The sequence below is a fragment of the Rhinopithecus bieti genome, unplaced genomic scaffold, assembly GCF_001698545.2.
Source record: "Rhinopithecus bieti isolate Rb0 unplaced genomic scaffold, ASM169854v2 scaffold_15336, whole genome shotgun sequence".
NCBI lineage: Eukaryota > Metazoa > Chordata > Mammalia > Primates > Cercopithecidae > Rhinopithecus > Rhinopithecus bieti.
The window spans coordinates 2430881-2456719 of NW_016808678.1; the positions used below are offsets into that span (position 1 = coordinate 2430881).

The 25839-nt window shown below is 43.8% G+C and overlaps 2 protein-coding genes across 8 annotated transcripts in view; one reads left to right on the plus strand and one right to left on the minus strand.

Moving 5' to 3' along the window:
- The window catches only part of RHBDD1 (rhomboid domain containing 1), a 164225-nt gene extending 139392 nt beyond the window's left edge, over positions 1 to 24833 (plus strand). For 5 of the 6 annotated variants that reach the window (XM_017887018.1, XM_017887020.1, XM_017887019.1 and 2 more), the window contains exons 7-8: positions 1658 to 1820; positions 22856 to 24833. In XM_017887018.1, the coding sequence (XP_017742507.1) occupies positions 1658 to 1820; positions 22856 to 22871 (179 nt within the window). In that variant the 3' untranslated portion in view covers positions 22872 to 24833. The remainder of the gene's footprint in view (positions 1 to 1657; positions 1821 to 22855) is intronic. The other variant, XM_017887024.1, reaches the window with a different exon arrangement.
- COL4A4 (collagen type IV alpha 4 chain) overlaps positions 5794 to 25839 on the minus strand; it is a 169751-nt gene continuing 149705 nt past the window's right edge. Inside the window, exons 47-48 of one of the 2 annotated variants that reach the window (XM_017887015.1) lie at positions 7084 to 7150; positions 5794 to 6266 (exon numbers count right to left, since the gene is read on the minus strand). In XM_017887015.1, the coding sequence (XP_017742504.1) occupies positions 7133 to 7150 (18 nt within the window). In that variant the 3' untranslated portion in view covers positions 5794 to 6266; positions 7084 to 7132. The remainder of the gene's footprint in view (positions 6267 to 7083; positions 7151 to 25839) is intronic. The other variant, XR_001888181.1, reaches the window with a different exon arrangement.

Sequence of the window (25839 nt, forward strand, 5' to 3'; positions counted from 1 at the left end):
CCCGCCCCCGCCCCCCCCCCCGGGGCCCAAAAAAAAGCCCCCCTCCAAAAAAAAAAAAAAAAAAAAAAAAAAATTAAGCATGCAAACCTTTAGGTTCCCCCCATTGCTATATGATTTTCTGTATTTACGTTTTAATCTATTGGTAGGCCTGGATTTCAGAGTAGAGATTCAGACCCCTACCTGAGTTTGGGTTGTGCCCTCTGGCTGCCCTCCTTCCTCACAAAAGTTCCTCCCTGGACTTCAGCCTCGGGGTTCTTGTTCACTTTCAGTATTTCTTTTTTGCAGTTTGTGTGTGTATATGTGTGTGTGTGTGTGTGTGTGTGCACAAAACTCTATAGTGTTGATTGTCCTTAAATGATCTTCTTCTAAACTCATCCAAACCATTTAATTTGTAGCAGGAATCCCAAAGTATATCCTCCCCAGAGAAGGATTGAGAATTGCCTGGCATCAAGTCCAGGAAATAATTACTCAAAAAAATTGTGTAAGACATTTTCCTGTGCTAGAGATGTTGGTGACCACGAAATGGGTACCTGGGGGACATGTCTGGCCTCATTGTCTGAGAAAGTTGGGAAGTGGGTATTTGACTATTCCCCTTTCCACTCTGCTTCCTCATTTGCTTTGCCATTTACCCAACTGCCCCCATTCTAAGACTGGTGCTTACTGATCAAGAGCAAAGCTCTACGCCTTAGGGGTAGTTCATAAAATGATTCCTAGATGTAATATTCACTCTCTTCCCTGCCTAGTCCCCTTCAGCAAGGACCTCTCTAACATTTTATGTTTGAATTGTTTTCTTCCAGAGACAAAGGTAAGTTAGATCAAGAGTAAACAGACGGAGATGTTCATTCTTGGAAGCAGCAAGCATTTTGTTATCATTGTTATTGTCTGAGCAAGTGAAAACCAGATGAGAGGGGCCTTGACCTGCCTCCTTCACTAGCAGAAGTGAGGTAGATCATATCTTTCTTGCAGCATTCCTGTGAGTGTTAGAGCAACCCCAGAGCCCATGAATAAGGCTACTCTGTGTTAGAATGATCATTCTGCCTGTTCACCCTCCTAGCTGCCCACCCCTGAGAGTCTCCTTTTCGTTCACTTGGGCTCTTTGGTTGCAGAGTGGCTGCCTCTCTGCAATGAGCTTGAGGGTTTTGTGGGGAAGAGGCCCAGAGCCCCTCACCGTCTTTCCACATGCTTGCCTCCTTACCCAGTTTCACAGGCCTTGACAGATGGCCAGCATTTGTCTCACCTGCGATTCCTTTTTACATAGCACTTGGTGTAACACTTCAAGGAAATAATTAGCATTCTGAGTCTTCTCTGCCCTGTGCATAGAATGTGGGGAGGTTCTGCTGAAGAGGGACTTGAGCCCAGAGTATTGTATGCGAGTTGCCCTTTTGAGTCCTGAGTGTCAAGGTATTAACTTCTTTAGAGTCACTTTTTCATTGAACAAGGATGTACAAAAGAGACATCTAGTTATTAGATTCTTCTGGTTTGGCTGTAAAATAAATGGAAATGTACCTGTGGAAGTGATTTGCATAGATTTCCAGGCACCAGGATCCTCTTTAGTGTCCCGCACCCAAGAGCAGGGTGGATACCCACTGCAGTCTGAGAGTCGTGAACCGTACAGTGCTCATGGTGTCATTGTGTAATTGGAGATCACTCTTTTCAGGTACCTCGCCAGTGCATGGCTCAGGCACATCCTGGAGATCTTGGTGCTCCCATTACCATTTTCAGGCCATGTATCCCTTCCAGGCTGTGCTCCTGTGGCACAGACAAAGACCTAGTTCCACTGCTCTGATGGCCACACGTGAACCTGCAGCAGTGACTCCTTGGTACGTGGAGAGAACTGGGACTCTTAGTGGGTAGCAAGAAGATTATGTTTTTAAAACCACCAGCTCCTCCTTCCATTAGTTGGCATTTCCATTTCTAACATAAAATCTTTCAGATCTGAGCTCTCCTAGGGCCTCCCAAGATTTAATATGGTACCCCAGAATGATAAATGATAAATGAGAGGACCATGTAGAAACATGATATGAGAGGACCATGTAGAAAACATGGAATCGATTAGGTAACTAACTTGATTGTGGTACTCATTTCACTACACACACAGACACACACACACACACACATCTGTAAATACATCTATAAAATCATCACGTTGTATAGCTTAAACTTATACAATTTTATTTGTCAATTAGACCTCAATAAAGTTGGAGGTGAGGGAGGTCCGAACTCAATGACAGTTTGCTTTCCTCAGAATGGCCATGGGGTGAGGGAGGGCCCGGCTCCTAGAGGGAGCAACTTCTTGATTTTCCTCATTCTTTCTCATTTCCCCGCCGGGGCCACCCAGAAGCAGTCCTATTCAGATGATAGAAAACCTTGTCAGTCCTCCTAATGAAAGGGGGAGTTTGGTACAGAACAGGGGAATCTGCTTGGATTTAAAGATGGTGTCAAACTATTGTCCAATGCAGGGAAATGCATTTATTTCTACATGAAGAAGGAACTCTTTAAAATCTGTTAGGCTTGGAATTTTCGACAATGATCTATACATAAACTCCTTAAGTATTGCCTTGTGTACTGACATATTAAAAGTTATGATGATGCTTAGGAACTACGTATTATTTGGGAAATATTTGAAAAGAGATAATACACAAAAGCAAGATTTCATTGTCGCCAATAGATAGCAAGCAAGGTTACTTTGTCCCTCTGAGGGATCTGATTGAGTGCATTTGGCTGCAGGAGTAATATAAGTGGCCCCAGGGTGTTGTGTTCTGTATCTAGATCTGGGGGACAGTCACACTTATGGTTCCAGTTGAAAATAGGTCTCCTGCCTCCATTAGCATAACAGGGCCTGTCTGGTCACAAGTCCTGACTGTTTGGTTTGGAGACTATGTGCAGTATGGATTGGAGCAGAGGTGCAAAGCCCCAAGTTTTGGGTCAGGGACACTTGGAAGGTATGAGAGCACAGCCTGCTGTTCCCTCAAGGCCAACCCGAACTTAGCAGCCAAGCAGGGCTTCTGGGGCAGTCCAGATGTGGAGCTGTTGTCCATTGTCACTTAAGTCCTCTGTCACCTTGTCCGTGTCCTCTGGTCATACTAGATCTTGGATATGCCCACCCCCCGGAGACACCACTAGACAAAGAGAAATGAGGATGCCTAGTCAATGACTTCCCAAGTCCAAGATGAGACGTCTGCTTCAGCTGCTTTGACATGCAGCAACATCAAAGGAGCAGTATCCCAGTATCCCGATATAGTAACGATTTATTGTAAATTATCAAAATGTGTGAGCTTTACCCACACCTCCTTACCTCGAAACCTGTCCCTGCCTTTTCCTCTTCTTTGACCATCCCATCTTCAATGTGTAGGAGACTCACCACCATACACTGATGAAGAACGCACACAGTTCTGTGCAGTGCTGCCGCTACCTTAAGCTTGTCTAGAGGAAGAGAAGAGACCCCAGTCTGACTTAACACATCAGGCTATTGTCTTATTTTGAGAGGAGGAGAGAAGGGAGGATTAGGAGTACCTTACCAGGGGCCTGGGTATGGCTTGTAAGTGCTGTAGGCACAAGGTACTATGACTTGGGCCTATCGGGTAGGTGTCTGGAGTGAGGCCTCTTGGCCCTAGGGCACAAGGGCAGTGATAAATTTCAGTGACCACCATACTGCTCTGCTATTTTTCCCCATTTGGCAGCATTTTATATATAAAACTGAGGCTTCATTTATTTTGATCCCCTCTTCCCATTGAAAGAGCCATGATCTTTTTCTTAGAGACCCCAAACAAACAGGGTAGATGGCAGAGGCCTCTTGTGTGGCACAAGACTCGGGTTCCTGGTTTACCCTTCAGGCAGGGATAAGGCTAGCCGCACAAATGGGACTCAGAAACAAGCCACTGCTCTCCTGAGTGCCTGTCGTCATGTAAAAAGGGATCTTTGTGGTCATTTGTTTCTATGCCTTTGTTTTGGAAATGAGGAATTTGAGGCCCAGAGAAGTCAAAGAGCATCACTGGATGTCTGGCATCTCTGGTTTCCCAGTTCAGTTTGTGTCTCCCCTTCAGCAAGCTCCCCCTCCCTTTAGTTTTGCATTTAACACAGTCTTGCCTTCATGACTGCCACCTCCTTTTTTTCTGTAAACACGAATATGAAGTGTATTTGCTTTGCTTTTCAGCCTTGTCTGCCCCACTGAGTGTCCAAAATAGCCGGCTGGAATTCATGAGAATGTTATGTCTTCAGATGTTTATAATCCAAAAGAATCCCTTATGGTTTTTTATAATAAAACAACTTAGATGTTGGTATTTTGTGTTGGAAAGGCGAGCGAAGTTCACAATGCAGCAATTAGAATGCAGTGCATTATGTATAATTTGTAGCCTGCCCCAGGAGTGATGGTGAACGGTGAAACACCATCCTGGCCCTGTAGCGTAATTAGCAGGATCAAACGCTGCACAGGGAGAAGCATAATAGTTGTCATCCGAGGTAAATAAAAGTAAGGAAAAGTTCTCATACACCCCAAATTATATAAAGAGCAGCTCCTATATCAGGCTGCAAGTATGTCAAGAGTCTTCATTGCTAATTGAAGAAATCTTTTGAGGTTTAGCAGCTCATAAGTTCACACTGGGAATTGCCCTGTTGTTCTAAGGTTATAAGTCTTGTCTTTGAAATTTAACAGTTGTACTTTTATATTGAGTTCCTCCAGTAGTACCATTGTAAACATGAGGAGTTTGCATTTTAACTTAAATTTGAACAATGCGGTTTTAAAAGAGTTCACCACATCAAAAAGAGGCTGTTTGGACATGTTTTATGCATTCTTTTCTCTATAGTATTTAAAGCTATAAATGACTCATAGAAGTGTGTTCCACTTAGATCCATCATGTTGGTGTAGTGTCCTCACTGCCCTTATATTTTCTACTCTGAAATAATTATCTGAAAACAGGTCTAGGCCTTTTGCCAAGTCACTTGCCCTTAATCTGTCTTCAGATCCATAGAAACAATTCTAGAACACTGTTACACTTGGTCTAAACAGCAATGCACTTTGTGCCTTTTCATGGTCATCTTTTTTTTTAATTCAAATATTCAATTTGCACTCTTTTTTCTCCATGTACCAATTACAACCCTTCCTATAGCCTGCTAGTCCCCCATTAAAAATCTCTAATTTTTTGCTAAGCCACTAGTTGGAGTAAAGAAAGGTTGGGTGGTACAGGGAAAGATGTGTGTACTGCTGTCCAAAGCAAACTGGTGGTATACGAAGAGCACTGGGCTTACGTCTGACCCCTGAACATATGGACCATACCATTTTCTGGTGTGAGACCTCAAGAAACTGCCCACCTACCTCGAGCCTCAGTCTTTACATCTGTATAATGAAGTCAGTACTTAGCACTCAACACCTCCTTCCATTCCTGCATTTGTTCATTTATTCATTCATCCCCAGGGCTAGAATGTGGACACAAACCCTCACTGTCCTTGCCCCCATGGAGCTCACAACCCAGTGAGAATGCACACTGTCAAAATGATTAGATTCACGATAATCACTCACCATGGCATCATGTGCTTTGAAGAGAGGGGATCCTATGAGAGCTTCAGGCAAAGAACCTCATTGGGGGTGATCGGAGGACACAGTCACTTTCCTGGAGAAGTTGTGTTTGAGCCAAGAGCCGGAGGACATGAAGCAAGGAGAAGCAGAATGGGGCAAGTGGAGGTGAGGGGAGAGTGGGACCCAAGGGAGCTGGAGAGGCAGCTCGTGGCCACGCCCTGCACTTACTGGGCAGAGTGAGATTTTTTATTTTTGCTGTAAAATAAAAGCCAAGAGTAAAGTGGATGAGATGTTTGTTTTTGAAAAGCTCTCCCGGCTACTCTGTGAAGAATGGCTGGTAGGAAGACAGGAGCAAGTGTGGGGAAATGGTTTAGGGTTGTGTTAGAGTTCTTCAGAGGAATAGAACCAAATAGGATACAGGTATGTATAAAACAGAGTTTATTATGGAGAATCAGCTAAGTGATTACAGGCAAAGTCCTATGATAGGCCATCTGCCTATCAGGCTGGGGAAAGAGAGAAGCCATTAGTGTGGCTCAGTCCCAGTCCAAAAGCTCAGTCCAAAAGCCTCAAAACCAAGGAAACCTACAGCGCAGCCCTCAGTCTGAGGCCCAAGGCCGAAGAGCGCCCACGAGGCCACTGCTGAAAGTCCCAGTGTCCAAAGGCTGAAGAAACTGCAGTCTCATTGTTGTAGGACTTTCTCCTCAGTTCAGCTAAAAACTGGATTCTTGTCACACAACCAGGAAAGATAAGGCTCCTGGACACATAGAAGGGTGAGAAAAGCAGAATTTATTGGGTGAGAAAAGGAAAACACTCAGCAAAGCAAGAGCGGTTCCTGTTAACAGGCCCCCATCTCACCAACTGAATCCCAGGTCACCACCCAGGAACAGGAGGGGCCAGGCTCCTCCCCCTGCAAATGGCTTGAACTTCCCGAGGCCCCACCCCATCTTCCCATTGCACAGGTCAGTTAGAGATTCTCTGGGAGCCCTTTTTACTTGGCTGGCCCATCATATTCAAAGGCAGGAGGACAGGAAGCAACCATCCCACACAGGGGGAGATAGGAAAAGCAAGAAGACTCAGCAGGCTGCGTACCCTTCTACCGTCTGCCCTGTTCTAGCCACACTGGCTGTCCACTGGATGTGCCCACCCACATTGGGGCACGTCTTCCTCTCCCAGTCTCCTGACTTGAATGTCAGTCAGTCTCCTCTGGCAACTTTCAGAAACACCCAGGAGCACTGCTTCACCAGCCATCTAGGCATCCCTCAAGCCAGTCTAGTTCACACCTATATTAACCATCACAGCGGTTCAGGCACTGGTCTAGGCCCACAATACAGGTGACTCAAACAGGGCTAGTGACAGGGCAGATAGAGAAGAATGGACAAATTTGGGAATGTTCAGGTTAAAATGACAAGTTTTGACGGATTGAATTTGGGGGCAGGATGAGTGGAAGAGGAAGGTGTCAAGGAAGACTCTAGGGTCTGGGCTTGTGTGACCAACCGGAGGGATCGTGGGGGCATTTCTCAGAAGGGCAGCCTAGAAACGGGGTCATTAGTGTAACAGTCGGCACTACTTACCTTTCATTGCTTTGACCCAGGTGCTCACATCCTTTAATTCATTTGGTCCTCAGAACACACCCATAAGCTAGATTTTACAGATAAGAAAATTGAGGATCAGTGAGTAACTCCTCCTAGGGCACAAAATAAGAGGCAAAGCCAGTATTCAACCTCAGCTCTTTCTGGTTCAGAATCCGTGCCCTACTCTCGTTCCCCACCAGAACCAGGTAGCAGAAGGTCAGCTTTGTAAGACATCGATGTCCACTCCAGATTTGGTAAGTGAGGTTTTAAGCAGAATTAAATGCTTGGAAGAGAAAACAGGAGATTTGGGGTGTGGTTCTGTGCCTCTTAGCTCTTAGCAAAACCATTTACCTTCTCTGGACTTCCATTTCCCATCTCTGACATGAGCAAGTCAGATCTACCATCCTGAAGACACCCCTCATGTTCTGGAAATGCATGATTTTTATGATGTCATCCTGGATGCATCTCATACACAGTCTCCTGACCACATTTGATTAAATCTTTAGGACACCTGTCTTACAACCATATAGCCGTTTCTCTGCTAGCTTTTTATCTGGCCAAAGCACATACTTAGATACTTCCAATGAAGTTCAGAGAGCAACATATTCCTCTTCCCTTATCTAAATCTTCAGTTATCCAAGATGAGCCTAATTCTAGGTTCCTAACTTGGGATTGAAATTTTAAAAATTTCGTTCTGGGGTTTTCTTTTTCTGTTCATAAAATAAGTTTTATTTTACCAGACTTTATTAATAATGTCTATTAATAGACATGTAAAGTAACTCATTTTTTGTTGTTACTGAATATCTCTCAGTAGCAGAGACCATTTTAAAATAATTTCCGAGTTTAATTATATTCAGTTTGAGACTGAGGCAGTCCATTTCAAGGATGTAAAACCAGTCTGAGACACTCCTTGGCCTTCCTGAGACTGGATGGGCTTGTTTGTAAGAGATGTTAGGTTTTCATCATTCTGAGCAAACTGTCACAAGGAGAGAAAACCAAACACCGCATCTTCTCATTCATAGGTGGGAATTGAACAGTGAGAACACTTGGACACAGGGTGGGAAACATCATACACGGGGCCTGTCATGGGGTGGGGGGTGTGGGGAGGGATAGCATTGGGAGAAATACCTAATGTAAACAATGAGTTGATGGGTGCAGCGGGCCAGCATGGCATGTGTATACCTATGTAACGAGACCACACATTGTGCACATGTACCCTAGAACTTAAAGTATAATAATAAATAAATAAATAAGTAAATAAAGGAGCTCATTGAACTTCAAAAAAAAAAAAGAGAGAGAGAGAGATGTTAGGTTTCAGTCACAGAATTGCCCCCTGCCTCTATAGGTTACTAGCACACACACATAAGCACACACTCACGCAGACACATGCAGGCACACAAATCCATGCACTCATGCACATGCACACACACACACGCTATCTCTAATGGGGCACAAGATTAGGATTTGGGAGAGGGATAATGAGTTAATCAGCCCTAAAAGAACACACAAAAAGTGGTTAATTAGACTCAGGGTTAAATGCCATCAAATACAGAAACAAGCATGGTTTTAAAATGACCATCATACTTCTCAGACAGTTTTTCACATCACAGAAACTGGCTTCCCAGCCATCACAATTCTAGGCTAACTCTGACCCACATAAGAATTTCTCAGCTCTGGGGTCCAGAGAGCAAGGCTCCTGCTTGCTTGTGCCTTTCTCCAGATGGCTTCTCACTGCCACGTATCTCATGGAGCTTATCCACTCCAAACGGATAAAGGTTGCATCGCCCTCATGGTCCAAGTTATCTAGACCTTTGTGGAGAAGCCCACCCTGGTTTCCTAAACCACAAGCTGCTACCTCTCAAAATTCATGGCTATCATACTTTCGATGAGTATATCGTTCCTCTTTCACATATTTTCAACTTCCCCCTGCCCTCTTTTCTTTTCTGGCCCAGCAAGCACACATCTAGCCACAGGCCTTACATGTGGTAGGGTTGGGCTGGGAGGTTCCCAGTGATTCCCTCAGCCCTGCCCCTGATGATTTGGATACCTTTGATACCAGCCATGACTCACTCTAATTGCAGGTTTTTCTCAGAGCAGTTTGTCTTCCTCTAGTTCCACCTGCAAAAGATGGATGCCAGGTGGCTGTCAGCTTTAATAAGGGCTTTGGACCACTGTGTTCTCCTAGACCACAAATAATCTCAGGGACAATTTCCTAGGTCAGGGATTGTTTTTCTCATTATGCATTGATATTGGTATTTCTGGACCTGTAGTTATGTACAATCAGGCTTATGGTATTTGAAAAGTAAAGATAATTTGAACTTTTTAAAACATTTAAGACAGCATTCAGCATAAATAGATGTAATACATCTCATATCTCAGCCTATTTCTAGCTACTGAATGTTCTTTGATGTGTCCAGAACCCCAGAGCCCAGGCAAATCTTGTGAATTTCATAGAGAAAACAAATCGACTGAATTGTGTTCCAAAGTCTGTGGGCTTATAGTCCCCACTCACCTGTTCCTCACTATTTGTGTCTCAGGATTTGAGAGCTATTTAGTGGCTGAGGCCAGAAATGGAAATTTGCCCTCATGGTGTGTTAGCTTGTTCTTTCATTCATTCCTCAAGCATTTATGATGCACCCACTATGTACCAGGCACCAGGGATCCAGAGGTGAATTCCTTTGTTCCTAGGACTGGGAGAGCAACATTGGGCCAGTTTCTTCTACTCTAATGTCATCACTAATAGAATTTTAGCTAACAATTGTATTTGCTGTGCTTTTCAAGATAGTTGGGTTGCATTGATATCTTTTAAAATCTACATCATCCAAGGTGGAGCATAGCATGACCTAGGAAACTACCAGAGTCTTTGACTCATAGTAAATGTCACCAAAAACCTACTTATACAAAACCAAATGCCAGGCTGGCGCAAATGGTCAAAGACAAACATAACCACAGAACACAGTATGGCATTCCTGTGATTCCTGTGATCAAAGTTTCTCCAAGTGGGGCATGTGGACATCCAGCTCACTTGAGGTGCATGTTAAAAAATGCACATTTCTGGTTCCCCCAACAAACATTGATCTGGAATCTCCCATTAGAACCCTAGAATCTGCCTCTCACCAAGCTCCCCGACGTGGGTTTGAGAATCACTGTTCTAGATCCAGCATCTAGTCTTTAGCCCTTCAAAGAATGCTGTGTTTTCTGCGGGAATGTGGCATAGAAGTATTGGGTAGGTGTGAGACCTGGGGCCACTTACGTGGTTCACTTTACTTGCTGCTAGTCAGTCAGGCCACCTACCCTAGGGGCCAGCCACCTCAATCCACTTCCTTTCCCAGGCCCAACAGCCTTGTTTTACTAGACACATGGTTCTCTGCTGTAGTTGTCCAGTGTGACCTAAACTTGATCACTCGGGGATGGTTGTTCTCAGCAGAAGTTGCCAACTTTTTGTCCCTTTTCAAAGTTCTTTTCCCACTGGCTTGTCTTTTTTTTTTTTTTTCCTTATTCCTTGAATGCTTGGAACGATGTTTACTTGTACTTTTTTTCATGTACAAAGGTTAAAGAGTGTTTTAAGAAGATTGAGGTTTCTGAGGGAAATGTTGGCTAATTTCAAATGGTCTTTGATTTCAAAAGTCAATGAAAACATTCCCTTGACCCTTGGTTTCAAGGACTGGAAATTGGGCCGTCTCTCTGGTTTGAAACTCAAGTGGAAAGGAGTGAGAAAAAAACAAAACAGGTCTAAATGTTATCAAAAATGCTTCTTTATACCTTTATTTGAACAGGAGATCTGAGCGCCTGGGCAAAATGCAATGGTGTGGGGGACCTTGTCATTTGTGAATGGAGGAACTGCCCCTGCTCGTGTAGGAGGGTGAGCCATGCAGCTGGCATTGTGTCCCTTGGAGGGAGGGAGCTGCTGTCCCAGGCAATTATGAAACCACCACTTAGGACAGGGTCCCAAGAAAGATGTGCTTTCTTCTCCACCAGAAAGCACATCTGTTCACCCCTCTGATCACTGGGGGCCTGCCCAGCAGCTGTGACAGCCAGCACCTGCTGAACTACCAGTTGCCAAGCTGCCAACTTCAAAGATGCTGTCTTAGTGAGTTTAGGCCGCCTTAACAAAATACTGCCATGGACTGGGTGGCTTAAACAACAAAAATTTATTTCTCACAGTTCTGGAGGCTAGAAGTTCCAGGTACTAATATGATCAGGTTCTAGTGGGGTCCCTCTTCCTGGATTATAGATGGCCACCTTCTCACTGTGACCTCACATGGCAGAGTGCAAGCTCTGGCCTCTTCATTCCCTGATAAGAGTACCAATACCACCACGGGGGCTCCACCCTCATGTCTCATGTAAACCTAATTACCTCCCACAGGCCCCACCTCCACATACCATCACATTGAGGGTTAGGACTTCAAAGTATGAATTTTGAGGGAACACAAACGTTGAGTCCATGACAGCCTTTGTGACCTCTCTGAGCCTAGGCATACCAGGCAGAACAGCAACAGCTAACTCCCTGGGGTCATAGGCTAAGGAATTAGAAATATTCTCCTGAAAGGAACCACTGGTGCTGGAGACTTTTGCAGATTCCTAGAACTCATGAAATACTCACTTTATAAGCCCTGGTCTTGTACATTCACTCAGTGCTAGGCCAGAAAAACCTCCAAGTCAAACCAAGTTCTGAATGTCCTTAGACAGCAGTGTGCACTCTGAACCAGGCATCAGGCACAGTCAGAATGGGAGCTAGATGGGCCTTTTATCTCACTTCCGCCCTTCTGATGCTCTCCTGGGGTTGGGGTGGGGGCTGAGGAGGAAGGGCAGAAGCAAAGAGGAGGATTGGGGACAAGTACAAGTGGGGGGGAGGGTTTGAGTGAAAATGTGAGCCAGTAACCAGTACCACCTGGTTAGGCCTAACATAGATCATTTTGAGTATTACTGCATCCAGGATTGATTGTCTTATTACCATAGATTGTGTCTGTTTATCTCCTCTGATTTGGAGTTAGCATATTAAGGAGGCTCCGGATCATTCCTGCAAAGCACTCACTGACACAAGGCAGCATGCACAATAGCAGGAGGAAATTCAGAATTAGAAATAGTTAAACTGTCTGCATTCATATCCGTATCTGTATCTATATCTCTCCCAGTGCCTTGTCAGTCTCCTCTGCTCTGGAAGAATTCTGATATGACATAGAAACTGCTAGATGCTGGCAAATAATTCCTGGGTTTCAGGCCATCTAGACAATAAACAACTCCATAATATTCAGTGCAGCAGCCTCTGTAGCGCCCATCTGTTTCAAAATAACCCTAATTCTGCTTACAATGCGGAATGCTTTGTTGACTGGAATCTGTCCTAGTTTTCTTCAGTGGATTTAATGTTATAGGCCTCTGGTTCCACCTGCTGGCAGATACAAATACCAGAATGAAACTCGCGTGGATATTTTCAGTTGCAAGAAAAATCTGAGCTGTAGCTCAGTGGTTCTCAAAGGCTGATGTACATCGGAGTCACCCGGGAGCTCATTAAAACTACAGCAGCCTGGGCTCTGTGGCAAGCCCACCCAATCAGCAGCTATTTCTTAAACAGCCCTCCTGGTGATTCACACACTCATACCAACGTTAGCAGACCCCACTTCATCTGGAATGAGGGGTGCAGAACCCAGCAAGGTTAGGGATGATTCCAAACCACTGTATCCTACTCATGGCCAAGCAGGGGGTGACAGAGTGACAAAGCCACCTTTAGATACCCACCCCCACCTCTTCCAGTTTATCCAGGTAACTCTTAGTGGCAAAGGCCAAAGCTTTATTCCCTTGGAACTCATTTAAAAAAGAAACAATTCAAAGTGGAGAAACCTGGTGAAAGCACTACTTATCTAAGTGCTCAAGGTTAACGTCACCAGTGATAAGTCATGTTGACAGCACATTGATATGTGATGAGGGCATTTCACCTCTGTGGTATTCTTCACCAAAACCCATAACCCCAGTCTAACCATGAGGACAAATAGCAGACAAACCAGACCGAATGACATTCTTCACGATATCTGGCCACTATCACTCAAGACTGTGAAGGTCATGGGGGTCAAGAAAGGACTCAGAGCCACAGACCAAAAGAGACTAAGGAGACTTGATAACACAATGCCCTATGGTCTCCAGGATTGGACCCCAAACAGAAAAAGAAAATTAGTGAAAAAACTGGGGAAATCTAAATGTCTGGAATTTAGTTCAACGGAATGTATCAATGTTGGTTTCTTAGTTTTGACAAATGTACTGTAAGATGTTAACATTTAAGGAATTGACTTGTCTGTAGTATCTTTGCAACTTTTATGTAAATTTAAAATTATTCCAAAATAAAAAGTTTATTTAAAAAAGAAATAAAAGTTACAAAAAAAAAAAAATAACCCCATCAAAAAGCGGGTAAAGGATATGAACAGACACTTCTCAAAAGAACACATTCATGTGGCCAAGAGCATATGAAAAAAAGCTCATCATCACTGGTCATTAGAGAAATGCAAATCAAAACCACAATGAGATATCATCTCATGCCAGTTTGAATAGCGATCATTAAAAAGTCAGGAAACAACAGATGCTGGAGAGGATGTGGAAAATGGGAATGCTTTTACACTGTTGGTGGGAGTGTAAATTAGTTCAACCATTGTGGAAGACAGTGTGGTGATTCCTCAAGGATCTAGAACCAGAAATACCATTTGACTCAGCAATCCCATTATAGGGTATATACCCAAAGAATTATAAATCATTCTACTGTAAAGACACATGCACCATGTATGCTTATTGCAGCACTATTCACAATAGCAGACTTGGGACCAACCCAAATGCCCATCAATGATAGACTGGATAAAGAAAATGTGGCACATATATACCGTGGATACTATAGCAGCCATAAAAAGAGAATGAGTTCATACTCCTGTTGCAGGGACATGGAGACATCTGGAAACGCATCATATCTCAGCACAGTAACACAGGAAACGAACCAAACACTGCATGTTCTTGCTTATAAGGGGAGTTTGAACAATGAGAAACCATGGACACAGGGAGGGGAACATCACACACCAGGGCCTGTCAGGAGGTGGGGGCAAGGGGAGGCATAGCATTAGGAGAAATACCCAATGCATCCAGGGCTTATAACCTAGACCAACAGGTTGATGGGTGCTGCAAACCACCATGGCACATGTATACCTATGTAACAAACCTGCACGTTCTGCACACATATCCCAGAACTTGAAGTATAATAAAAGAAAAATTTAAACATTGGGATGGGAGGATGGCACTGAAGAGAGACAGAATGTGTTGGAGGACATTGCCAAGGAGCATAGCGTGGCTGCTTCTCTACCAGCTGCCAAAAGTCATGAGCAGCTAGCTGGTAGGACAGGCAACAGTCTCCAGAGAAGCTGCCCAGAACAGCTGGCCAGAGAGGCGGGTTGCTGCTGTGACACATTTGCACTCTCCCATCTGTCTGCCACCCGACCCCTGTGTTTCACTGGGAACCAAACAGTCATGGACACTCGAACCTCTGTGTGGGAGTCAGAGGTCCAGGCCCCTCTGGGTACAGATGAGGGGCCTGAGGCCCAGGGAGGGAAGTGACCTGTGCCAGATCCTGGTGGAGCCCCGATATGAACCCACATCTGGTTGAAGTGAATTCATTTGCCACAGCATTTCTCAGTGACTTGATACATTATCTGCAACAGAGTCATCTGGGTGCTCATTAAAATGAAGTTCCTGGGCTCCAGCCACCGCTTACTGCATCAGAATCTGTGGTGAGGGGGTGGAGGGGATCCAATAATCTGCATTTTGAACAGGTTCTTCATTTCTGTGCACGGTTCAGATTAAGGACCACTGCAGCAAACTGGGCAACAGTTGCTGTTTGATGGAAACTTCTATGCATAGGGCCAGGGCTGCTAAAAGCTAAGAATGGGAGAATCCAGCCGCTGCCATTCTCTTAGGATGAAAGTCATAGTAGGTGGCAAGCAGCAGGGCCAGGACCCAGTGTGTTTCAGGAGGGGCAATATTTTATTCTATTTTGCGCTCAGTGTATTATCATTTAAACACTGTTGCCCTCACTACTCTTCTCTTTTTAAAATAGTGAAGGTAAAACTTACCCAAAGACAATCTCAAGATCAAGAAGCAAGAGGTTGGGAGTGGGACTCATATCAGGGCCCTGAGGAGACCACTGTAAGTCTCTTCCTCTGGCCTTCCCTGCCACTATGCCCCATCTGAACATCTTCAGGAAAACCAGGCCAGAAAGAGACAATGGCAAGTCTCCTGGACCCCAAATAAAGATCAGAACAGACAAAGGACCCAGATGCCTGGGAAGCCTGAAGCAGGCCGCAGTTTGGACCTAAGGAATCCTTTGAGGCTGCAGAGTCGCTGTAGTGGAGTTGAGCAAAGACTCAGGCCATGCGAGGTGGAGAGCAGCTGCCCACACTGTGCCAGGCTGGCCCTCTCTGCGGACTGGTGTGGAATCTGCATCAGAAACATCAGAAGAGGTCGGGGGCTCAAGCTGCCCCTCTGAGCAGACACATTGGCCCTGGAGCTTCTGAGAGGAAGGTGGGATTTTAATATTCCAAAGGGTTTTCATACTTTTTGTATCATTTTACAGACCTCATATACATAGATATAGATATATTAAGAGATAGAACAAGCATGGAGAATTATTCCTGTAAGAAGTTATAAACTGTTCTCTATTTTAGAAAATACTTGAGCGTTAACTACCAAGGCTGATTTTTGCAGCTGGACCTATCTGTTACCAAACCTTACTCCTTGTCAAAGGAGATCCTAATTCTAGATGCATCCAGTTATCCAAAATAAAGCCTTACTATTTGCAGTGAGCCTTATTTAAGGCAGAAGATGCATTGTTTCTGCTGTCTTTTAAACAGACCCTGTCTCCAAGTCCTAATTAAGGCAATAATACCTTCTAGAGGTTTACATATGCTGATGTAGGGGCTGAGGAAGACAACATGTCTGAAGGAGAATAGATGGGAATCTAGGTTTGAGTTCCTGACTCAGCCACTGACCAGCTATTTGGCTTTGCCAAGTTGCTTAAAATCTTTAAGCCTCAATTCCTCACCTATAAAATAGACAAGAAAATTCTACTTGGAAGGATAAGTAGGATAGAAACCACTTATAACAACATGGATGAATCTCACAAGCATGATGTAAAATTAAGCCACTCACAAAGCGTACATATTGTATGGATCCACTTATGGACAGAAATAGGGAAAAAATCTATAGTTAGAAATCAGGATCATGGGTACTGTTGGGTATCGAGGTATAGTAACTGGAAGGGGGCATGTGGTGGCTTATGAGTGCGGGAAATATTCTGGTATTTTCAGAAATAACCTCGTATTTTGACCTGGATATTGGTCTCACACGTCCAGTTTGTGAAAATGAATCAAGTTATACACTTCAAGGTGTAGTGGGGGGTGGGGCAGTAAATAGAGTGAGCATGTAGCAGTTGTCTCACAAATATTCTTTGTCTCCCTTTGACTTTTCTTTCTTTTTTTGGGAGGTGGGGGAATTCTAGAAGTCAGACCATATCTTGTCTATATTGCAGGAAACACTGACCTGACATAGTGGACCTGATGTCATAGGTTACTCAGATTGTTACCTGAATTATAGCCTGTTGATTTTAAGTCATTTGTGTTCATTAACGGTCTCCGAAATTAACCAGCTGGAGGGAGAGAAAAGTACAACAGGTAAAGTGGTAAACCAGGGGCTGAGCTGATCTCTGTTTCACAATGCAGAGTGCTAACCACTGTAAATCGTAGAGATCTCCGTTTCAAGGCTTCTTGTTTTCAGATTCCAGATATTATTTCAGAATTAGGGAATCTCCACTGTTACAGTCTTGATTGATTGAAGAAATAGAAACGTGAATGTTTTCTCTCTAAAGTCACATCTAAATATTGCCCTTCTCATAAACCATACTGTAATTTCCATTTGTATGAAAGTTATACCATTTTAAGTTAATTTCATACTACTTATAAAGAGAGAGAGAATATTGTAATTAGCGAGTCAAAACGTAAAGTGTGGTTACTGCCTTTAAGCATCTCCCCTTTTCAAAGAATGTCTTGCTAAATTGTTAGACCTGGGGTTCCTTCCAGGCCTTTTTGGTCTTTGACGGTAAATGACTTAACAACCATCCTTTCAGGAGGCATTTTGGAAGCTTTGCAGCTCATGGAATGCTAATAAAGTAACATTCTTGAAAGAGAGAACATGGGTCCCATGCTGCTGCCCTCATCTGACAATAGAAATCCCAGAGAACACTGGTGATTTATTTAGAGGTTTCCTGGTTTAGAAAAAAAAAGTGATTGCCTCTTTAGCTCCCTAATTTAAGGGAGAGATATTATGCTATCCTGCGGCTTCAGTATAATTTCACTGCATGGCATAGTGTGTTCATCAGATCATGGGCAGGATCTATGAATACCAGCAAAGTAAACGTCTAGATTTACACGGATGGCGAACAGTAGGGAAAATGGCCATAAACTCATGGTGCTCCTTTTTAGCAATTCTTATCTGGATAAAATTGCTTCTCTTCCCTTAGATGTAAAATGCAGAGGCTACTGCATTTTACATAAGGGTAGAGGACTGAACATTTTTTCATAAAGAACCACAAATCAATAAATTCTATGATCTTACTACTGGTGCTGTAATTGAGGTAAATCATCTTAACACGAGCAGTGTTCCTGAGGTTCTTTGAAGCATGCTCACTGCTGCTTTGAGTAAAATTGAGGGCTGACCTCCATTGACAAGAACACGGAGGCAAGGCTCATAAATACTCATATTCTATACCAAGTTCTTTGGAGCAGGGCCATTTCACGCAGGCCTGTAAATGTCCAATGTATGATATAACTAAGCAGAGAAAAGAAGATCTTGGCTGGACACTCCAGCTCTGTCAGTCACCCAAAGGCTCCTTCATGTGACTAAAGCATGCTACTTAATGGAAGTCATTAATTACCTTTTTATGTCTATTTCTTAGAAGACAGATATTTAGTAACTAGCAACCCAACACTGTACAAAGCACTGCCAAAGGGTTTGCAAACAGAATTGAGCTCTGTATTTTAAGAAGTCACAGGTTTTGTCATTTTGTATATCTTTTTTTTTTTTTTTTTTTAAGACAGAGTCTCTCTCTGTTGCCTGGCTGGAGTGCAGGGGCAAGATCTGGGCTCACTGCAATCTCTGCCTTCCGGGTTCAAGCCATTCACCTGCCCCAGCCTCCCAAGTAGCTGGGATTACAGGCCCGTGTCACCACACCCAGCTAATTTTTGTATTTTTAGTAGAGTCGGGGTTTCACCATGTTGGCCAGGATGGTCTCAATCTCCAGACCTGGTGAACGGCCTGCCTTGGCCTCCCAAAGTGCTGGGATTAGAGGCATGAGCCACCACGCCCAGCCCATTTTGTATATCTCGTATACAGAGTTAATGATAGGAACAAGTAGACATTTAGCACATGATTCTTGATGATGTTAGAGATGAACAATCATACCATCCAATGTTCAGCCGGCATTTACTGTCATGTGGCACCCAGCTAAACATTTTATGTGCATTATCTCTTCTAATCCTTCAACAACCAACCAAAGGAACTACTCAGTATTCCCATTTTATAGATAAGGAAACTAAGACCAAGAGCAAGAGGGTTACCTACTTGCTCAAGGATGTGTAGCTAAAAAGTGGAGGAGCTGGGATTTAATCACAGGTTGTCAAACTTCAGAGTCATGGAAAGGACCCTGGAAGTCCCCTTTTTCAGTAGCCTCCTCTCACATATGATTCAACTGGAGACTGCTGAAATGAAGCATAGGATTCAACTGGAGACTGCTGAAAAGAAGCATAGGATTCAACTGGAGACTGCTGAAAAGAAGCATAGGATTCAACTGGAGACTGCTGAAATGAAGCACCTTGTGAAGGGTGTCTCCACGATTCCCAGGCAGAGCTGGGAAACTGTCTCCTAATTCCCTACTAACACTTTTTCCTTTACACCTATGGGGACGCCTCCTTCTACCACCCCAAGGAGGCTCAGAAACACAAGGGTAAGACCCTTCGAGAAAGCCTGCAGAGAATGCTGGAGGTTAAGAAGACAGGTAATAGATCATATGACACAAGTGGAAACTATAGAAATAGTTTGACACATAAATGCAAAGGTGGGGAAGTAGAAGACAGAGCATACCTGAGACTGAGTGGACAGCCAGGTAGTCTTGTGCCGAGTGTGACTCCAACTCAAAGCACACCCACAGTAGTCAGTGTACGCTAGTGGCTGACATCAGCTTTGTGATTGTCTTCGAAATAAGTTTTTATGCTTAAAAACATTCCCCCCAGATCAACTCATATTCAGAACAGTGTAGTTTTCAGAACTGGAAACAAAGCAATTCAGCCATTCTTCAGAGAGTAAGATGGCTTTTATATCAAAAACACTGAGTTGGAAGGATTTAAAATACCTTAAGAGCTGGCATGATTACAAATCGGGCTTTATTGTGGTTTGGGTTGTTGTATTGTTATACCCAATGCCTTCTTGGTTCTCCTAGAAAGCCAAACCGTGCTAGCAGCCAGTGGAATTTAAAGAGACCCACATGGGAACTTTAGATTCACATCTTTGATATCAGCACAGTCCTACAGAATTGAGAACTTAGACTGGACCTTCTTATTTTTCTGTTTTCAAATAGCAGTGAGCTTCCCACATGCCCATATCCGTGAAGAAAAAGGACACTGGGTTTGGGCAGGAAGGGCGGGGATGGTGAGAGGTGCAACCCTGAACACTTTCAGTGTGAAAACCGATGGCCACGTGGGAAAGTGGGAAGAGACTCAGAAGGTTTGCTGTTCTTCATGCTAGCTTAGTGACCTCAGATGTGTCCCTAATACCTTCTGAGCCTGTTTCCTCATCTGCAAAACTGAGATGATTCTATTGAGAGTAAAAGCTAAGTGGAAAAGGGCACCTTGAAAGGGCTTTATAAAGAAGAGTGTGATGATTGTTCTTCTCCTGACATGAGTTTTCTACTTCAGCATGTGGCATTTCTTTGGTTGGCTCAGCCCTGGTTCTCCTCGAATGCCCTGCAAATGGGTCCAAGGCTGTGTGTGCTGGCTGCTCCTTTTGAGAGCTGGACCTCGGGCACCTTCCCAGTCTGCCTCTTCTAATTCCTCCATGCAGTTCCCTTCATGGAAATTATTAATCTGCAGGCTTTTTCTTTTGAAGAAACGCTAAAGAAAACACCAGAGGACTCTGTGTTTCCCTCTGGGAGTCTAAGCAGTCTTTCAGCCTCCATGGGTTTCTGCCCTGTGGCCCGGAGTCAGGGTGCCACGTCGACCTTGCTTCTGACTCTGCCCGCAGCTAGTTCTAACAGAGTTCCCAGTCCATCTGGAATGAGGTGTCAAGTCCTGGCCTGCACTCACAAGTGCAATTAAGACCGGTCTTTTTAAAAACAACTGTTAAGGGGAAAAGGAATATTTGGAGCTCATCATATAAAAGTTTATTTTTTTGAGACGGAGTCTCGCTCTGTAGCCCGGGCTGGAGTGCAGTGGCCAGATCTCAGCTCACTGCAAGCTCCGCCTCCTGGGTTTACACCATTCTCCTGCCTCAGCCTCCTGAGTAACTGGGACTACAGGCGCCCGCCACATCGATCGCCCGGCTAGTTTTTTTGTATTTTTTCAGTAGAGACGGGGTTTCACCGTGTTAGCCAGGATGGTCTCGATCTCCTGACCTCGTGATCCACCCGTCTCGGCCTCCCAAAGTGCTGGGATTACAGGCTTGAGCCACCGCGCCCGGCCATAAAACAGTTTTAAGCAATCAACTAATGGTGATTTGATTCATGAATTTGTAATTTGAAAGCATTTACCATTTTGAACAAAGAGAGATTCCTTTACAAATACATATGGCAAAACAGTATCTAGGTTTTAACTTTTAATCTTAAAGTATTTATAAAATCTTTATGGTAAAAGTGTTATAAGCCTATAATATGTTTGAGTATCAGTTTTAATGAAAGTTAACAAATTGGTCTATTTTTCACTGTATCAAAATGCCTTGAAGTAGGGATTTATCCAGCAGAAGTGAGTGTGGGGGCTAGGCCTGCCCTGTTTGTTTTGGGGTGTTCTAGTCAGGAAGGGTACAAGGGGTTGGGGAGGTATAATTCTCCCATGCTCTCAACAGGAAATGAGAATCAGTTCTGGGGAAGCATTGGGATCTTCATCAGTAGAGAAGCAAAAATATAAAAAAGGGGTTGGCTTTGACTACTTTTTTGAATTTCTCTTTGACAACGGAAACTTCAGCTGTGGATTGAAAAGACGGACTCCGTTTCCCACTGCTTTCTCTAACATCTTTTCATTATGGTTTTAACAGTTGCCATGTCAGCTTATACATAAATGGACACATCTTTGAAAAGGTGCCACTCTTGGGCAATAAGCAAGAGGGATCGACCGTTTGTTCACTTGCTTTCCCTCCTGGCTTACCTGTGCTTTGCCCACCCTCCCTTCCCAGCCGGGCCAGTGCTGCCAGAACATTTGGTCCCGAATGAGTTGTTTCAGAACCTCACTGGGCAGCGTTGGAAGTCGTAAGCAGGTGCTGTTGAGTCAAGTCCATACACTTATTGAACAGCTACTGTGTGTTCAGAACTGTCCCCGACGCTGGGGAGAGGGAGACATGTCAGAGGGATCCCCCACCATTTTAGAGCTTATGATCCTGTTAGGAGAGAGAAGAGTGGTCCAGAAATGCCTACACATCTGGCAGGATGTGGTGATGATTGAAAGAAGACAACCAAACGGAAGGTGCTGAAAGCTGAAGAGTTTGAATTGGGAGAGTTCTTCTGTTGGTTCCATCGGGGGTGGCCTAGCATTACAAGAGTGAGTAAGACTTCTGGTTGATGTAGGTGATGGGAGAGAGCCTTTCAGGGCAAATTACCAGGGTTAGCAGAGCTATAGTAATGAAAAGGTACAGCCTTTTCGGTCCTCATGCTTAGAAGTAAACCTCTACTTACCCGTATCTATCAGTGATGCGTCTTCCCGGTTGCCTTATAGGGAATATTGAAGCTCTTTCATCAGCTTTAGGTTGCTGGTTCCTTGAGATCAATGACTATGTATTTTTCTCCCCTTATTACTACTCATGACGCCTGGGAGAATGTTTTCTTACGTAGTGATTGAAATTCTTGTATCATTACAAACTGTGTTTTTGGTAAGTTTGCATCCCTGAGAAACTCTTTTCAGTAACAATTTCCACAGTCCTTCATATGATCTTGAAGTATGATGCCTGCATTTTTGTTTGCGTGCCCAGATATTGATCAGTATAGTAACTCTGCTCCAGTGGTTGTGTGTTTCAATCACGCATGATTCTGATTAGCCACATTGGTGCAGGAGGCAGCACGTTAGAAGGAAGAAAAGGAGCACCCAAAGGCTGACCAGAAGAAGCCAAACCAGCCTAGTTGGTGGGGGAAGTTAGAAAAGGTGGCAACAAATTATATATGGGTATTTAAAAAAAAGACAATAAGCCCTTGAGACACTATGTAAGCCTGAATGATGCAAATTATGGAGCACAGTGGAAGGAAAAATACAAGTGGGAAGATTATCAAGAAGCCTCAAAATGAGTCAAATCAGGTTCGTGGCTGAACCACTCTAAAAATATTTACTTGATGTTGAAATTTAGTACTGACAGCTGAAGTTGAAAAATCTTTGTTATATTTCTGTTTTGTGTTAAAATAAAGATGACACTCAAGCTATCATTTTGTTCCCTTGGAGTCGTAGGGTACACATGCCTTGTAATGTCGGAACGATTGATTTTTCCTTTGGCTTTCTCACTACAGGAAATACCAGAAATAGCCCCCCACCCTACGGGTTTCGTCTCTCACCAGAAGAAGAAATGAGGAGACAGCGGCTTCACAGATTCGATAACCAGTGAGGTGGCGTCTTGGGAAGACATGGTCTATTCATGTAATTATTGCCCATTTGGCTCATTCCCGAAGCCCCTAATTCATTTTAATTCATTTTAAACAAAAGCAGAGTACACCGGTATGGCTCCAGACCACTCACATCACCTGGGACAGTCCTCCCAATGGCCCCTATGAGTCAACTCACAGCTTGCTGGGAGTGGGCCTTCTCCTGGCCTTGTTCTTGCTCATTAACAGGTCACTTCCTCCACGAAGGGACCAGTTTCCACACTCCCTTCTCTCACTGCTGACTCAGCAATGCCTCTGCTTTGGTCTGCTTTTGAAGACTGTGACCTTCACCAGGTTTTCCTTTCACCAGTCAGGAAGATTAGTCCCTCATTCTGCCTGGAGAGCCCCGTGTTTGACTTGGCAGCGGGTGTGGAGCCATCCCCACGTCCTCCTGGCGCATTGCCACTGCGGCTGTCCAGGAACAGGATGTGGTTGCCTCAGCCGAATGTTGTCCTACTCTCCCCAACCCCGACGCCTCGGCACTTCGGGCCCCTGCATCTGGCTGGTGTTTGCAGGGCTTTTGCTTTGCTCTGGTATTGCTCTGCCTTTATAGAAAGTCTTATTGAAGAAGTATAAGAAAGACCTAAGGTGGGGAAGACTCCTACACACACCGTTAGTATCAGTGACACCAGCAGTGTAGGTTCCCAGCCACTTCCCAGTGGCAGCTTATGTGCCCAGGAGATAGGACATCATTTAACAAACCAGCCAAGTAACAGCAGATGCAACATACAGAGTAGAGCAAAGGCATTTGGTGGATCGGTCACTAGAGATCTATCTTGCAGAAAGTATGTTTTTCCTCATAAAAGTGCCTCTTAATTGGCCATTGTACCAGCCACTTGTCCTAGCCAAATGTCCAAAACACGCCCTTGGGCCCCGCAACGTTACAATCCACAGATTGTCTGAGTCATTTAAGGCATTTCCTGGTGCTTGTGTTCCATGAATAAAAGGACAAAAGTCAGAAGATCACTGATGTCTTACTGTCACCGAGATATTTTAAAATAGAGAAGTAGGAAAAGATCTTCCTTTTTTGATCTACAATTTATATAGTTTTCTGATTATGCACATAAAAGATATGCCTTCCATATGCATAAAGCAAACATGTGGAAAGAAATATACCCAAATGTTAGCAGGGGTCATCTTTGGGAGTGGAGTCCATGGGATTTTGCTTTCTTCATTTTTATAATTTTATATTACTGTGTTGGAAGATGTGTTTACGTGTGTGTGTTAATATAAATTGTACCTGTGAGTCTAGAAGCTTTAAATGTGTTAAAATTAAAATATTCAAGCTAAATGTTACTTCTCTCTCCCAAATTCTGTAAGTTTGACTCCCGTTGCCCCAAGTAGAAGTAACTTCTTTCTTGTGTGCCACTTTTATAGCATTTGGTAATTCTGCTATAACACTTATATCTTGCCCCTATTATTATCTGTGCACAGCTACACAAAGGTGTGCCTTCTGCCTGGGAACATGGATTGTGAATGACTCTGTAATGAGGCCTGAGTCTTAGTTATCTTTCCACTCACTCCCTGTCTCCCCTTTCCAACCCTAAAGGTTCATTAAATGTCAGTGTTTCACCAAAGTTTTTTTTTCAGTTATATTAAGATTCCAATCACTGTATATGGAAGTATTTTATTTTTTATATCATTTGAGACCACTAATAGTACTTCCTTGCTCTGTTTGACTTGTCAGATACAAAGACATAGGATTAGATTTTGGGTGGTAAAATTGTGATACGCGTGGCTGTTTTTGGAGTGGAACATCTTAGTGATGTGAGAAAGGTCATTTTAGTTATAAATGTAAGCCAGTTATTTTAGCACAACAATAAAGATGTTCTGGAAATTATTATAATTATTTTAGTTAGCCGGGCGTGGTGGCTCACGCCTGTAATCCCAGCACTTTGGGGAGGCCAGAGACACAGGTGGATCTACGAGGTCAGGAGATCGAGACCCATCCCTGACTAATCCCGGTGAAGACCCCGTCTCTACTAAAAATACAAAAATTAGCCGGGCCGCTGTGGCGGGCACACCTGAGTCCCAGCTACCGGGAAGGCTGAGGCAGGAGAATGGGCGTGAACCCCGGGAGGTCGGAGCTTACAGTGAGCTAGATCCTGTCGCCCACTGAGCCACTCCAGCCCTGGGCGACAGAGCAAGACTCCGTCTCAAAAAAAAAAAAAAAATTATTTTAGTTAATAGACTTGCCTGTAACAAGTGCTTATTGTTTGGAATGTCCATTTTATTTTATTTTCCTCTACAATAAGGAATCCCTAAAGTTATGCCAACAAACTGGAACTGGATTGAGAAAGACAAAAGCAAGTGAGCAAGTGTATTAGACTAATTATCTCTAGTAGGGAATAAGCACTTGGAGCTAATTTTTTAATTTGGTTTATTTAATAGTAGTTCCCTGATTGTTAAGCCCCTGGTTCCCACAGTTTGGTGTGGTCAGTCAACTTAAGAGACCTCTTAATGCAGGATCTTTACTTGGTTCTGAAGAGGAGGGAGTACTTAAAATTGCTTCCTTTTAATGACTCTGAATGTATTGCCTGTGATTCCAAAGTTGTACATAATTGTTCAGACCTCCTCCATCCTTTTAAATTGCCTGCTGCAGTAAATAACTAGTTTGAGTAGAACTAGAGCCTGTCTACCTATTTGACACATGTCCTGCTGCCTGGAGAGTAAGCAAGCTAAAGGGATGAGAAAGACCACCTCCCCCTACCCTGCAAATTGCACTGCAAGGCAGAGCAAGAATGGGGAAGCTGGCAGACCTGGCCTCCTTGTTCCCAGTCTTAGTTTTTCTTGAGAGATTCAGTATTCAGTAAAGAATAGTAGTCAATTTGAAATATATATATATATATATT